Source organism: Pholcus phalangioides, unplaced genomic scaffold (assembly GCF_987345545.1).
Source record: "Pholcus phalangioides strain wild (caught in Gottingen) unplaced genomic scaffold, Ppha-v1.0 ptg000013l_1, whole genome shotgun sequence".
In the NCBI taxonomy this organism is placed as follows: Eukaryota; Metazoa; Arthropoda; class Arachnida; order Araneae; family Pholcidae; genus Pholcus; species Pholcus phalangioides.
The window spans coordinates 29,559,262-29,576,852 of NW_028301606.1; the positions used below are offsets into that span (position 1 = coordinate 29,559,262).

The 17,591-nt window shown below is 32.4% G+C and overlaps 1 protein-coding gene across 1 annotated transcript in view; it reads right to left on the minus strand.

Annotated features, from left to right (window-relative positions):
* Positions 1-1,308: 1,308 nt before the first annotated feature.
* Positions 1,309-17,591, minus strand: part of Polr1B (RNA polymerase I subunit Rpl135) — a 33,009-nt gene continuing 16,726 nt past the window's right edge. The window contains exons 16-26 of the mRNA XM_089241162.1: positions 16,546-16,752; positions 15,334-15,531; positions 13,832-13,939; positions 13,495-13,671; positions 13,115-13,353; positions 12,488-12,629; positions 9,875-10,031; positions 9,378-9,503; positions 5,059-5,186; positions 3,168-3,332; positions 1,309-1,620 (exon numbers count right to left, since the gene is read on the minus strand). Of these exons, the coding sequence (XP_089097288.1) occupies positions 1,402-1,620; positions 3,168-3,332; positions 5,059-5,186; positions 9,378-9,503; positions 9,875-10,031; positions 12,488-12,629; positions 13,115-13,353; positions 13,495-13,671; positions 13,832-13,939; positions 15,334-15,531; positions 16,546-16,752 (1,866 nt within the window). The 3' untranslated portion in view covers positions 1,309-1,401. The remainder of the gene's footprint in view (positions 1,621-3,167; positions 3,333-5,058; positions 5,187-9,377; positions 9,504-9,874; positions 10,032-12,487; positions 12,630-13,114; positions 13,354-13,494; positions 13,672-13,831; positions 13,940-15,333; positions 15,532-16,545; positions 16,753-17,591) is intronic.

A 17,591-nucleotide genomic window follows, 5' to 3' on the forward strand; every position in this document is an offset into this window, starting at 1 on the left:
GCTAACAGGTGACACTACCCATTCCATACTGATGGAAATGATCATGAAGAGAAAGAAATCGAATTTAGCGCGCAATTTCGAATGGCACGCATTCTATCTTAGGTCCAGAAATTAATTTGGAAGTCTGGGGGGGGCACGATGATGTCAATTCATCTATACATTAGATCAGTCGACTCCACGTTTGACTCTGACCCCAGCGTCAAAAGTGGAGTGGGCAGATCTAATATATATGTGTGCAGTGGCGTCGGAGCCGGGGGTGCTCGAGCACCCGCGGAAGTTTGTAGAACGGGTTCGAGCACCCACAGAATTGATTCAAAAATCGAAATTTCCTACATGAATCTCAAGACGGGCACCCACAGGTTCGAAACACTTCCGACGCCCCTGTATGTGTGTATATGAATTGACATCATCATCATCGTGCCCCCCCCCCCTGACTTCCAAGTCTATCTTCACCTTTGCTTGAGGTAGGGAACCTGACTCAAATGGTTCCAGCAAAAATATCGACACTAATTAATTTTAAAAAAATGAAAGTCATTTTAAGGGATAAAGAAAATTCAATCGAAAACAATTTTTATTTTTAATAGTTTTGGACTAGGTTTGAAGAGGATACGGATCTGATTAACAGTTCCGGCTTAAAGCATGGACTCGCCCTGGCACAGCCCGGTGGCTCAGGTTCAGAGGTGGGGGGGGGGGGGCTCGTGAAAATGAGATAAGATTTAAATTTTCTGAAGCAAGCATGTAAACTGGCAGGTAGGGGGCTTCAAAAAAATAACTTTGCATAGTAGCTCATGATGTTCTTAAGACGGCCCTGCTGATTAGGGCATGGCCCCCTCCACACAAGAGTGGGACCCCACTGGCTGGTTTGAGGGCCATGGATTAGGGCTTCAACAACAAAAACACACACACAGATGAATAAATCATAAAAGTTTTTAAAACAGTTCTTCCAGCAAAAAGAGAGCAAATTACCCATTTATATCACAGAGTACCTTATTTATTACAGTAAAGGGAAAAAACAAAATTTGCAGTTGACTGTTTTTTTAACTGTTCAGTTGGTTTCATTGAATGGAGGATTCGTAGCAAGTTGAAATTTTCAATTTCTATCAGTATGAAAAATTAATTTTCAAATTACAATGAAAAAGATTTTTTTTCTCTTGATAGATCAAAATCATTCAGGAAATCAAATTGTTACACACATAAATAAATACTTTTTTCAACTAAAATCTAGAGTAAATAAAATCTATCAAATAAATATAGTAATCAAATACACAAAATTAATGACAGCATTTGCAAATAATTGAACACAGAAATGAAAAATAACAAGCAACAAATTTTTATTTACAAACAACCTTTGTTACAATCACACTGTATATATCCCCCCCCCCTCATTTTTTTTTTTCAAAATCATTTTATTTTAAGTTTTAACTTAATATTAATACCAGCAAGTTCTGCAGCTAAGTATCGGAAGACGTATGGAACACTTATTATGTCTATGTCTTTCTTACTATCACATAACTTGCAAATCCAGTCTCTCCTAACTACCTGGCTAGTTGGCAAATCATCTGGTGGCGGCCTCTCAAACAAGGGGGAAAGTATACTTTCACATTTCATACAAACATATGCCTGTAACAGAAAAACAGAAACATTATGCATAATACACACTTCAAATTGTGCATATACAGCTTACAGCTCTTTCTTTGAGGGACATGCAAACCGTGTCTAAGTTAACCAATATGACAACTTCCTGCACGACTCATAAAATAAATCTAGATTTCAAGAAACTTAGAAATGAATTTTTTTTTCCTTTTTTAAGGGGCACTAAGTATTTCGACCCCCCCCCCCCGAACTTCAAGTTATCAATCTGCCTGTTTCAGTTTTCAAAAACGCTTAATTAATGAGGATCACCCTTTGCCTGACCCTCAAAGCGATGCTGATGGTGTCTATTCAAAAAGCCTCATTACTGGCAGTATTGAAAATGTGGTAAACCATTATAAATATACTGGCAGCGTTAAAGAAGTGACAAACCATTGTAAAGGCATATACATGTCTGACACGCTTTGCTAAGGAACCATGGTAACCAAAGTAAACGTTCAGAAAGTGATTGTTGAGTCCCAGAAACCATTGTTGCCCGACAGTTTTCCAGCCTATTTGGGTCATTTGCCCTGCTCTGATGAACTTTTAAAGTAGCCTATCGTTCAAGTCGGGTCCCATTTGGTACATATGCAAAATTTGGCGACATTTGATCTAAAATTATAGATTTGTATAGAGAACATACACACAGAAAATCAATTTTATATATATAGATATGTAGATGTGATTTCTCTATTTTGCATGGAAAAAAACACTGACATGGAATTATATTCTGCTCAGGGGCAATGCAGAACCTGCCTCGGGGGAGGGGGGGGAAGGAATAGAACTTTTTCTAAACTAATAAATTTCATGAATTAATTGATTTTTGTGAATTTTTTTTAAATAGAGTCTATGAGCGCCAGGGGTACCTCCTCAGGAGAATCTCCGGATTTCTAGATTCCAAAAGTTGGCACGTCTGAGCTTAGTATATAATTATAACTTGAATTAAATAATGCACAGGTGCTAATTTGCAGGCTTGAAAAACCTTTAGTTTATCACGTGATGACACATTATGCATTAAAGAAAGCATGTCACACAAATAAGAGAAAACCTGGGAAATATTTTTTTGGAATTGCAATCGATGGCTACATATAAATCACGTTTTCATGGGACACATTTTTCACTGTCCTGATTTTTAGCAATAATTGCCTACTTTTCTTGCTTTTGGCATCATACATGGCAGCAATTGCAGATTTTTCAAACTTAAAATCCTCTGATTCCCCATATTTTTTCCTGAAAAAATGTGGTCAGCCTGGAATTGCAAGGACTGAAAGAGTACTTTCTTTAGGGATTTTCCATTCAAAAACAGCACATTTTGAGGACTTTCATAGATTTTTCTATGAAGATATGAAAAATCGGAAGAATCTGATTTCCGACCAGAAAATTTTAATAAGACTGAAAAATCCAAAGGCTTCCGGGTCAATCAGAAGCATTAGCACCTATGATAATGGTTCACAAAATAGAATTTTCAGAAGAAAAAAAATTCACTTATATAAAATTTGCAGATCATTCAAACAATTTGGAACTAAAAACAAACTTACTGTTGATCCATCCGAACAGTTGAATAGCCTATCATGTAGCAAGAATGAAGCTCCATGGGCTAAAAGAGAATCTCGTTCCATTTCTCCAAACCTAATACCACCAGCCCTTTTACGACCTTGTACAGGCTGATGGGTCAAAATATCTACTGGACCAGTTGTACGCACCTATCAATATATGACAACAGAATCAAATATTGAAAGCAAAAAAACCAACAAATTAAAATCAAAATATTGCTTCCATGCTAAAGTTCTTATTAACTAATGTATTTGAACTAAAATACATTTCCCAAACAAAACAAGCCAAGTATGTTTATAAATCCCATGTATATTTACATCTGACATATTTGAAAGAAGAAAATAAATGCTCACACAATACTTTAAAAACCACTGTAATGCAAAACCATAGCCAGAAAATTTATTTTGGAAGGAGATAACCAGGTGCCGCCACCCCTGCTATGGTGTGTGTGTCTTGTTGAAACACATATTATTCCATGAATGTAACATGCAGTTTTAAAAAATTTAGCTCAAGTCTTGAAAGTTTGAGTTTCCAGATAATCTGAAGAATGAAATTTTTTTTAATTTTCTTCTTGAGACCCTCTTTCTCTCTTTTTTTCCCCTCCACAAACCTAACACTTCATTTTTTCCAGGTATACTACATAGCATGTACGTATTGTACAGTAATTTCAGTTTGAAAGCGACTAAGCAGTCCTCCAGCCCTATAATGGGTAACTGATGTAATAAAATATAACTCCCTTGACTGGGCTTAGACCATTTTAACTTTTGCGTGTCCCTGAGAAAGAAGAAATAGAATAAAAAATATATGTGAAAAGAAATAATATAGTTTATCAATTAAACCAAATCCAATTTGTACACTTCAGAAAGAGGAACAACTTTAGCATTTACTTCATAATGGTGGATAAGGACATTGTTCCGTACTTGCTTACGTAAAATCATTTGAAAGCTATCAGTATCTCAGCATTGTTCACCATCAATCCAATCCCTGATTCTTTGCGATCACTCATCTTCGCACTCTTTTTAAATTCTTCATTTTTTTAACACATTGTATGGCTGAGATCTCTACACTGTGCTGTTTGTAATCTCTGAGAGATGATGCAAAATGATTTAAAAAAATATAAGCAAAAAGGAGTTTGTTTCTATACTAAGTTTGAAACTATAGAAAGACTGGATACAGGAGAAATAATTAAATATGTTTACAAATACAGTAAGTATGCTGGTACTGTTTTTGCTTCATTTTTTTAACCCTAGAATACTAACCCTACGTCTCAGAAACGTAGACGTATAAGCAGTAGAAAACATTAGAACATTTTGGACAGTTGCTAGGAATACTTATTACATCTAAAGTGGCTTGTTTTATTAAACCTTGCACAGGGGCTCTTCTGCAGCACCCACCTCCCCCACCATCGTTTTGTTAACTGAACATTGAATTCACAGTAGCCACTGCTTATAAAGAATCACTGGTTAGAAGCCCCAGAAGCAGAATGTACCAAAAACTGTGATTACGTTGCAGAATAATCAATGCTGCTGCAGATCTATCTTGGGAATAATCTTAAGGAAAGAAGGGAAATAACTCTTCTGAGTATAAAACACTATTATGGCAATTTTTATTATAGAATATTTTTAGGCATTAAACTGAGGGCTTGTCGCAGAACAATGCAAAACATTCTGCTTTCAGGATTATAAGAATCAAATCAGCAAAACAAAACACTGTTTTATCATCATTTATAAGAATCAACCACTTATAAGGATCAGAACAGGTGAAAAAATTCAATTCTTATAGCTGTGGCCACTGTACTCAAATTAAAGTGTAATATTTAATTAAAAATTAAAAAAAATACCAATTGCTGACATATGTTTTAGTCCAAAAGAATACCTGAAATTTATCAGCAACCATGTGACGTAGGCGCTGGTAATAAACTATGCCTACAAAAATATCAGCTTCAAGCTCTTTACCGCTTGTACCACTATACATCTTTTCTGTGCCATAGTAGCTGTAGCCAGCTGTAAAAATAGAAAAAAATTCATATTTATCAAACTCATGTTTATAAGACTAGGATTCTCTATCCTGCTCCCTTTTTTTCTCATTTCCATTCCTCTATTTTATTTTTCGTTTAAATTGCAAATCATTCTAATATAGTCTTTTTTCCTCCCCATTATAATGCTCAAAGATTTCTTATCTCTGATGCTCTTTATTTTTGCCCTTTTATTTTTGTTAATGTAGCTGTCCTGGTTCACCACCATATTATGATTTATATATAGATGATTCTTAATTATTTGATTCTTATATTTTTCCATGTTAATGTAAGAAAAATTAGTCAGCTTGCTCTTATTTTGTTGCTGCTTCATTTCTCTCTCATGTACTTCTTTTGAATTTAATAAAGGCATGTTGTATTTCTGGGGATGCACCCATCTCAGGGTTGGTAAAAAAACAGGTTTTTTTTGAAAAAAAACCCAAAAAACCAGGTTTTTTTGGTTAAAACCAGATTTTTTGTTTTAAATAGTATTAACATTAAAAACAATGAAATTTCTGAAAAATCATTCAAACTTCTAATAATTAACTAAAATGAAATGGTTATTAATGTAATTAACACTATTCCCATACTAATTAATCAATAAATATTTCTTACATTTTAACAAAAACCAACTTTTGCAATTTAATTATTTTTTGCTCAACTCAATGGATTACTGTGTGTTTGAAAATTCTTTCAATGTTATTATTAATCATATAGTATATAAAGGTTTTTCTCCAGTTACTTTCAGTATGCTTAATTAGGAAGCTATTTTGAAAAAAGTAATAAAAATTAAGTGAATATAATGTATTTAATGAAGCATAAATAATGCAGATTGATTAGCAATGATTTACGATATACAGGGTGATTATAACTAAGGTTCTGATTTCAAAACACTGTAAAAAAAGAATGATTGTTAGAATGACTTGAAAATTGACATGAATATTCCTGAAAAAATGCAATTTTATTTGGTAAAGGGGAAAAAATACTTGAAAATGTAAAATTAATGACATCATCCAACATGTGGGAAATTTGCTCGCAGAATGGAAACGATAGCCAGTCATGGCAAAATGATACCTTAATTATAGCATTGCATGATTTCATAATTCATGGAAACATCACAAAAAACGAAGTAATTGAACAAATAACTACAACTTACTTAAGAAATGTTAAATATGTTGTCCAACCTGAGGTTGAAAGCAAAAAAATTGTTGTTCAACAACAGAATCGGAGTATGCCATGGTCATGATGTGGATGAGCTTGCAATTCAGCTTCAAGCTCCCCCCCGTTAATATTCCTGAGGAACTTGTAACATATAGGGAATGTGCTGGAGATTGCAATTCATAGTTTGCAATCTGACCACTGTTTATTACACCCACAGCCAGAAGTTGCAAGGGTTAAGGTGCATCCTGTCAAAATGGGTCTTCAGCAGCTGCTTTGCTGGTATTGCAATGTGCATCTTGATAGAAGTTCTATCCACACACTGATGCTGTGGAAGTGCTGAAATGATGTAGTTGCACAAAATATTATACTGCTGGCCAAGTACAGCATCATCTACTTGCACATTTTACACTACTTGCACTTTTTTTCCTTTTGCAAAAGAAACTTCCCATTGCTTCAGGAGTACCCATGCAAATTTTCAAGTCATTCTGATCAGTGCTTATTGTATAATTTTGGAATCAAAACTTTAATTATAATCACCCTGTATATAGCTGATTATTTTTCATAAATCTGTTACTACTATACAGTAGAACCTTGATTAACTGGGCTTAACAGTGTGAAAGTATAAAAAAAACAACTATTGAATATTAAGACTGGGAGATATACAGTAGGAGATGTGCTACTTCTTATGGGAAAGACAATGAAAATGTATGTGAGGTAATGTAACTACTAGTACACTAGTCTTTGTCCTTTAAGGACAGTTGGTGTCTTTATTGGATTATAGGACCACCTGCCCCTAGCATGATGGTGTCACTACTGTTGCTGCATCTTTGTGAATAGAAAAAGAAACCCCGTGAGATAATACACCACTAGATTTAGATGCGTGATGCAATCCTTATTCATGAATTTGCTAAAGATAGAGCATCAGAATGTAGCCAAAGGGTAGAAAATGTTGTAAGAATGAGAAATTTTGGCTTTTGTATATAACTTTAAATAACTAAGATACTTCATATGAAAAATATATATATATGCTGGCCACTTTTATGAGACTTTTTGAAAAAAACCGCTTATAAAATCTTATGTCATTTAAAGATATACCATCAGAATGTACCCCAAGGATATAAAATGTGGTAAAAATGAAACATTTTGGCTAATAATGAACTAATATGATATTTTTCAAGGAAAAAAATTATATTTAGGCAACTTTTATTTGATTTTTTGAAAAAAACCAAACTGGTTTTTTTTAAAAAACCACTTGGTTAAAACCAAGGTTTAAACCATGGTTTAAACCAAACAACCCTGACCCATCTATCAGGTAGCGCTTCGAAATCTCCTCTTAGAGATGTTAAACGGGTGTGTTTATGATCCATCAATTTCCACTCTATAAGACTTATAGCTGCTCATTTTGGTTCGAACAACCCACGGTTCCCTTATGAGTTGAATGGTGTCACTATCCCGGATGCAACTAGGGTCAACGATTTGGGAATTCCCATTGACGAGCGGCTTAGGTTTTCTGAACATTGTTCAGCGGTGGTCAAAAAAGCGAATAGAATGCTCGGTTTCATTTTCAAAAAGGTCTCTTCGTGTTCTCCTAAAGTCATTCTTCTGCTTTTTCGAGGCTTAGTTCGTCCTGGACTGAAGTATGCTGTAAGGTTTTGGAGGCCATACCTACAGAGGAACATAGACTTGGTTGAAGGGGTGCAGAGAAGAGCTATGCATGTCCTTATTGGCACACACAGCTTGAGTTATGAAGAGATACTTCTTTTTTTGAATATGTTTACATTGGATGAATGCAGGTGTAGAGGAGATATGATCGAAGTGTTCAAAATTTTCAATGGGATGGATAGGATAGACCATGAACTTTCAGTATACCACCAATCAACTGCTTTTACCAGGGGACACCAGTATCGATTGTTGAGGGACAATGCAAGGTTATGGTGTCGCAGGGAATTTTTCTCTAATAGGGTTGTTAATAAATGGAATAGCTTACCCCTGGAGGTAGTAAATTGTAACATAATTCACACGTTTAAAAAGAAATATGATAAACATGTTGGGGTAAATCGAGAAGCTATCCATACTTAGAATAAGACAACCATAAGTATTCTTTATGGGCATTGTATAATATTTTATCATGTGTATATATTATTTATAATTTTTGTTAATTGCATTTTCAATTGGGTTGCTGTATTTTTGAAATATATGACATCCATATTTTTATGGGCATCTTTTTCTCAGCCACCTCGTTGGGCATTTTGCCTGATGTGGCGTTGTATTTGTATAAATCATCATATGATGGTCCGCCAGGGCTGAAGTCAGTCCTTGGGTGTTCATAAGACTTATTTCGAGTAACATTTTAATAATATAAATATTATAGATGGAGAAATTGTGTTTTAAGATGTCGTTCTAGACATAGAATACTACCAGTTATGGGAATATTAGTGAACATTGAGATTACGTCAAAAGATACCATGTTAAGCTGTTTGGGTTCAACTGTACATATGATATGAGCAAATCTTGATGAATTTCTAACTGTATAATTATTTGATTCAGTGAAAGGCAAGAGAATGGGAACAAGGAATTTAGCGAGGTTATATGAAGCTGTACCTATGTTAGAGACTACGGGAATACTGATTAGGAATTTTGTAGTATTTTCTGATATTTGCCTTTGTTGATGATTTTTTGAGTATTATTAGGCAAAGTCATCTACTCTTTCGGATGCATTTGTCTTTCTTGCATATTGTGTTTTCTGAAAGTTGTCACACAAGATATTTATAGAATGGTGGTACACATGAATTCATCTGCCAGAGGAACTGTTTATAAAATCAAGAAAATTATGAAGAAATCTATATTATTAGTTGGTAGTGATAACAACTTCACAAGACTGGAAGACATTTATGCAACTGCAAATTTTCTGCACCAGTTAATGATCTAAGGTTAGGCCAGTTTATGAGTTGGATGGCCGAGTCAGAAATTGTCCACACAATGGACACAATATCCATAACATAGACATATTATAAATTACCTGCTTTCAATAAGTTCCCAAAGTAACTATGGGCTGTGTCCGTTTCAGAAAACCGAAATGGTGTGGAATCATGTGCTACTCCATGTAGAGCAGCAGATTTTCCTGCCATGCTTTCAACCATCATCCCTGAAATAGAAGAGGTGGAATAAAAATATATGTGCAAAGAAATAATATAGTTTATCAGTTAATCCAAATCCAATCATTATGCTTCACTCATAGTTTGAAAAATAGACGGTAGATAACAGGAAAATAACAAGCATTACACAGAAACAAATTTCATGTTGGATTCACATGTTCATGTGCATTCCCATTCCAACCTGTACCAATTTGTTAGAGGTTCCATGGTTAGTGAAATATGGACAAGGTGCATGTGTGGTTTAGAAGTAGTAGTTAATCCAAATATATGATCAGTGAGAGGGAAAATAAATAAAAGTGATTAAAATAATGTTTTCCCATTTTTTTAAAGGGTCTAAGATGAAGAACTCATAAAAACTAACCTATTGTCATACGGGATGGAAATCCATGAGGATTGAACAATATGTCAGGCGTCATTCCACTTTCTGTGAAAGGCATATCCTCCATAGGGAACTTCATGCTACATATACCTTTTTGTCCATGTCTACTGGCAAACTTATCTCCAATAATTGGGTTTCTCTAGAAAGGGAAAAAAAGTAATGCTGAATATTCCCAAACTGCCGTTATTCTAAAGCAATTCAAGAGCTATATGCATTAAAAATTTCTTATTTTTCTAAAACTGTTGAGAAAGACCACACTATATATTACAGTATTCCCCTGCATTAGCCAAAGTGCCATAAAAATTGGGAGACACCAGCTTTTGGAATATAGGAGTCTGGTCCATTCCCAACATGCTGGGAAAAGTGAGGATTAATGAAGATCACACGATGCATTCATAAGCATAGGCAGATATGGGGAGAGCACAGGAGCATCCACTCCCTTTCCCCCAAAAAGTTTGTATTAATAGCATAGGCGAAAGGGTGGAAGTTGCAAATGCAAAATATGTTCAGGAATTCGAGAATGATAATGAAAATTTATCACTTTAATCTAATTATCACCAGCCTAATAGGAAATAAAGTACTGTTTTGCATTTTTTTTTTCATGTTTAGATATTGAAGAAATATGTTGTTGCTTTTGTATTAGAACACATCTCAAACACATGATCTGACATCAAACACATCCTCTAACATTATGCTTGATTAAATCATATCTTTAAATCGCCTCCCATAATCCTGTACAAATTCATGTGTTGGCTCCATATTTATTATGTATATCGTTAATATGTTATTCATATTTTTTTCATTGTGTATTTCGGGTCAATATTAAGTCTATATTAAGAACTCATGTTGATATTATTCATATGTAATTTTTAGCACCTCCGCTGTTGCATGCGAATATCCTTTATTATTTATATTGCAATTTTTAACATATTTATTTTTTGTTAATTATACTATTTTTATCTGTAACTACTATCTTTTTTTTATATTTTTTCCCATCATATATCTGAAAATAATATCACTGTACTATATTTTTTAAACCTATTCATTGTAACAACCAGTATGGGACATTTGTCTCCTTGGTTGCCAATAATATATAACATGTATTCACACAAATTTTAAAATAAATTTGAAATTGAAAAATTGAATTGAAAAAAAATACTTCAGTCTACTAATTTTTCATTAAGCTCATCTACTCTATGAGAATGAATATACTTAATATCTGACACTTGCAATAAAACAAGATTAATGGTAGCTAAATACAAATACAATGCCACAACAGGCAAAATGCTCAACGAGGTGGCTAAGAAAAAGATGCCTATAAAAATATGGATGTCATATATTTTAAACAACTAAAGTAAACATTAAACAACTAAAGTAAACATTAAACAACTAAAGTAAACATTAAACAACTAAAGTAAACATTAAACAACTAAAGTAAACATTAAACAACTAAAGTAAACATTAAACAACTAAAGTAAACATTAAACAACTAAAGTAAACATTAAATTAAAACCATCTCCAACTTAGTTCGTAAAACATGTGAGTGAAAATAGTGACAATCCTGAAATTCTGGAAAGCACAAATTTCAAACCAGCCAATTTAAAGTCCAGAAATTTCAGACTTTTCTGAAATTTGTGACAAAGTTCTCAGCATGCCAGTCTCCCTTGACATTTCCTGGAATGCTGACTAATGCAGGGGAATGTGGTGTATACATATATATATAACTTATCATTAATATGAGAGCTTGGTTAATTTGAATTTTAAGATAATTTAAATTTTAGGAATACTCTGAATTTTCTATCCAATTCTATGTTGAAATTACCTGTTTAATTTGAATTTTTTTTCATAATGTTTTGGACGATTCCAAGTTTGATTTTAATACCTCATTTGCAAAATGTCTCTTTTCTCAGAATTCCTCACTAACTTTCAGTCATCTTTTTATTTATTCTGTGGTTTATAGATATTTTCCTACTTAACATGTAATCTAAATTAAAACATTATAATCATCAAAATCTGAACTTTTTCTCATTTTGGCTGCCCACATCATTTCTTACATCACACAGGAAACATGAAAGTTTTTGTGTACGATGATCTTTGAAAGCTGGAGAGCTGAAATCGCAGTTTATTTTACGGTGAAATGTGTTGGAGAATCTTATCTCTCTAGCATTATTGTTAATTTATTTTAGAATATCATAACATTAGTAAAATTTTTTACCATGTCCAAATGAGATTTTAAAAAAAATGCTTGCTCACCCTCTAGAAAAAAAAAGTATGGTTGACTTACAGAAGCTGAGTGAAAAAGTGAAAAAACAGAAAATGAAATATTCATTTCAAACATACATACACTTTCACATTTATATATAAGATTTTTGATTTTTTGTAAAAGTACAGGTACCCCATATTCATGAATTGAATAATTCAAACTTTCTGCTGTCCCCCTTGAGCTCCAAATTAACCAAGTTCAACTATATTTTCAATATTTCCTTCTCAACAATAATTGAATAAAAGATTCTGAGTTGTAAATACAAAGAAATAATGAATACTAAAAAGTACTGCAAATTAATGTGATTTCTTCTCATTAAAAAAAAATCTTACTAGAATCCAAAATGTGATGCAAATTTTCTGTAACACTTCCGTTCCTGAATCATTTCCCAGAAGTTTCACATCCATTATATATGCTGACTCTGTTGAATGGTATTTCTCACATTTTGTATCATTACTTGCTAAATCAATGTAACTGTAAAGAAAAATGGAACGTTCAAAAAGCATTGCAAAAAAAAAAAAAAAGAATTCAATCTTTAGTTTGCCCTGAAAAATGAAGCTATTATAATTTTTATACATAAATACAAATACAACACCACAACAAGTAAAATGCCCAATGAGTGGCTGAGAAAAATATGCCCATAACAAATATGGATGCATAATTCAAAAATACAGCAACCCAATTAAAAACACAATGACAAAAATTATAAACAATATATACACATGATAAAATATTCTACAATGCCCATAAAGAATATTATGGGTGTCTTATTCTAAGTATGGATAGCTTCTCGATTTACCCCAACATGTTTATCATATGTATTTCTTATTAGTGGTGAAGCCGTATAGTACTGATGAATACAAAAAGCTCAGTGAACATTTTCTCACATAATTTCCTACATCTAAAATGAAGATAAAAATAGTTTTAAAAACAATTACTAAAATTTGATCGATATTTACCTACATATAGGATCCCCAAAGTCTACTTTGGTCCCAATGTATGGTAAACCATCTATATCTAAGAAGTCTGCCAAATGTTTGTCGGTTTCTTTTCTTCCAAACATAAGTGAAACATGAGACCCTCTTTCACCCGAAATTGTTCGCAGGTTCACAAATTCAGATTTGTAAATACTTCCATGTTTGAATCCTCTTTCCAAAGAAGACTTATTTAATATCATGGCATCTTCCATATCATAACCCTATAAACATTTTTAAAAAATCACAAACGATATCTTTAGACACAATAATTTAAATGTTAACAATAAGTGAACAATTATTAAAATTTTAGTTTTCTTTTGCGAAAAGAACTGAAAATGAAGAGTAGGGAATCATGAACTCACTGTATAAGAAATCACAGCCACCACTGCATTTGTTCCCAATGGAAAATCATCCATGTGGTAGAAGTCATAAATAGCAGGTCTGACAAGAGGGGACTGTGGTGTCTGTATCCTATATAACTTGTTGTCTGATCTCTTTCTATATGCACTGCACGGAGTTCCCATAGTTTGTTTACCCATCTGAAAGTTATGAATGTATCACAACAATGTCAAAAATGTCTTCCCCCCCCCCCCCAAGATGTCATTTAACACCACAAAGTGCTTTAAAATTCCCACACTTGTATAAAATTTAGACGAGGCTAAATTGCAAAATAAGAATCCAATAAAAAGATTTCTTCACCTGACATTCATACATATTTCGAGGACTTTGATTGAAATCAGAATATGGAATGAGATTGGCTAAGATGCTTAACATGCTTGTACTTCTCAACTCTTGGTGAGTCGTTAACTAGGAAAAAAAAAAGGATAACAATAAAAAAAATTGCATTTCATCTATGAACACATAGCAATCAATGTTTTACAGAATGTGCCAAAAGATAATATAATAATATAACTATAGGTGAATAAATTTTGAGCTTCAATGATTTAGTAATTAAATTAAGGGATTAACACTAATTTTTGTTTTAGAATGGTAAACGATAAAGTGGGACTTGGTTAATTTGAATTTTGGATAATTCAAACTTTTACAAACTCCCTTTGAAAATGCTAAAATTTTTTGTTTAATTCAAATTCAAAGTTGGAAGAAAAAAATTGTTGGTTTTTGTACGAGCAAATTTAGTTTCAAAAAATTCTATAAGCAATCAGACTTTGTTTCTCTTGACCAAGTTGTTATACAAGAAATCTTTGGAGACCAAAAATACATAAATTGAAAATTCTTACATAATTTCGTGCAAACTATGAATGTTGTTTTTTCAATCTTGACTTCTGATTCGAACTGCCATGATAAAATTTTCTCTAATGAGCAATGTAAAAACATGGAGTCATTCCTGAAGATATGCCTAGGTTTTATGATAGACGTTTGACAAAAAAAAAAGTACTTCTTTCTTTGAAAATGACACTCTTTGCATGCTAGAATGCACATCAGAATTTAATTTGCTTTTCATGCATTAGATTTGTTTTTTAGCAACTCAGCAACAAAAAAAATTGCTATTTTGTTCATCGAAAACCAGCAAAACTCTGATCTAATTTCATAAAAGCCTATCTGCACTAAATAAATCCAACAAAAATGTCAGTATAGAAAAATACTAAAATGTTAATTTGTAAATTTTAAGTTTTTTTCATTTATAATATTTAATGCTCATTTTAACATTGTTCTGCATCGACAATGTTTGCTACTTGATAAAAATTATGTTATTCAACCTATAGATCAAGGTGTACCATTAAAAAATCTGAAACTTTTTATCAGCATTTCAAGAATAAGAAAAGTATCTAAAAGTATAAATTACAGATAACAAAAACTAAAATTAAAAACAGTTTCATAACTGATCAAATTTTAATAACTGATAATTGTTATCCTATTGAACATTGATGCGTAAGCTGCAATTTGTAGTCATTTTACAGATCCAGGATAGATTAAATGGATAATTCAAACTTTTTCCCAGTGAATTTGGAATTTGAATTAACTAAGTTTGATTATATATTCAAATTAATCAATAAATAATCAATAATAATTCACCAGATTACTGGAGTCAGAAACAAAAAAAAATAAAAATAGAAGTTTTCATGCAGTTGAAAAAAAAAAAGAGGTAAAAATAGTATCATATATGATTTCTCTCATTGCTGATATGAATAAATCATATTCATTCATAAAGAAAAGAAAATATACTAAAAAAAATCCCTTACCCCATCAATTGCTTCACTGGGTCTCACAATGACATGTAAGTAAACCTGTTCCATAGTACCAATAAACTCTATTGTTTTCGTGCTGAGATTCTTAACTGGACGCATCATTCTTGCAGGTGTTGTAAAAAGAAAAATTCCAGGATACTGAGAGTTCACACCAGTAATTGGAACAAGACATATTTCCATCATGGAAGGAACCTGTATAAATTGCAACAATGTTTCAAAAATTTCCAAACAATGTTAAAAGAACTTCTGATAGACATTAGAAAAGGTTTACAACATGATGGAATATTTTCAGAAAATTTAAATTATCTTTATTTGATATAAATTCATCCCTGACAAAGAAGCCTATACAGTCAGATCCACTTAATAAGGTAATAGATAAATGAGGATATCCCGCTTACACCAATAAAATCCTCTGAAACCAAAATTTTACCCATAGAGATAATGTTCAAGTTCCTCGCTATATGTGATAATCTCAAAAGCTTTTCCCTCGCTAGTTCAAATATTGTGATTCACGCAACAACTGTAAATATATATTAACCACAATGTACATAACATTCATAATATTTATATCAGATAAAACATTTTAAAAATTATGGCAAATATATTGCCAGTTAGGACATAAAAATCAAAAACTGGAAGGACCCCTAACCTCTAATTATTCAAGCTCTATTCAGTATAATTAATTATTTCAAGTTATTTTTGTTCACTATTAAGCCCATAGAGGGGGGGAGGGGCTAACTTTTACAATAAAAGTAAAAAATCTCAAGTATTGTAATCATAGTAATTTAATAAAATTTTCATTTAATTTTGATGTCCTGGCCTTCTGTCCCAGAAGCTTTATTAATATTGAGATCCTTCATCAGTTTTCAATACAAATACAAAAATAATGCCACAACAGGCAAAATGCCCAATGAGGTGGCTGAAAAAAGATGCTCACAACAAATATGGATGCCACACACTTCAAAAACACAGCACCCCAATTAAAAATGCTATTACAAACAATATTATATAAATGATAAAATATTATAAAAACTATACTAATGGTGTTAAATGGCAATTGAATTGTTCCCTACATAATCGAATACTCCTGCTTAATCAGATATTACATGCTGAAACCACTGACATCCATTCAAGTGGAGCCAACTGTACACAATTTTTTTTTTCCAGATGAATGAAAATTCGATGCCTGCATTAAAAATAAATTACCTTTTCTTTACCCAGTGCTTTTGAGCATCTCAATTTATTTACAAGGTCATTAGCTGAATCCTTGGGAACCCACCCCACAATTCTTCCATCAAGAAGCACGGTATAACAATCTTTAGCAGCAGTAGGGAGAGGAACATTCACAGGCAACATCCCCAGAGCGACTAGAACTTGCTGCAATCCGCTGGTTGAGGGGCGAAAATTGGTGACCTAGAAATAGAATTTTAAAAAAACCAACAAATCATTATATATATATATATATAATGATATATATATATATATATATATATATATATATATATATATATATATATATATATATATATAAAAGTTATATTTAGGTTCTCATAATTTGTAACAGAATAAAATTAGAATTTTGTAATCTTATTTTAAGACAGTTTTAACACATAGACTTAAAATAATCTGTGCATCCAGATTATGCATTCTAAATGTAGTTAAAAATTTTGTGAAGTTTGATATCAAAGATGTAAGAGTGAATTTCATTTTTTAATTAGATTGATAGTAAAATTATTTGAAAACAATACAATATCTTGATAAGCATGATGATTATCCAAATCAATATAGCTTCAGTTCTAGGTCAGATTCCAGACTAAGACAGGCCTGAACAATTCTATTGCTCAACATGCCATGGGCATGTAAAAATTCTTACCAAGTATACATTTTTATTTTGAACCACATGCCCAACGTGGGCATGTAAAAAACCAAAAAATTAAAACACTTTCGTGTTTTATCACCAATGCAAGATTGGTCAATTTTTGACTTGCTACAACTGTATGGATGGGTACCTAATAAGGCAAAATGGGGTTTTTATAGCATATAAATAGAGCGTGGTTTAGAAAGCTTATTGGAGGAAAGGTACAGTAATATATGTAAAATGAGAATGTTATTTGAATCCTTTTCAATTGAAGGTATATTTCAATAACCAGTTAAGAAGAGAAAGGTTGAATAAGGACGTCTGAACACATGCAGTGCAATAAAGTTTGTTGATGATACTTTAGTTGATGGTAGTTATTCTTATTTAAATTCCA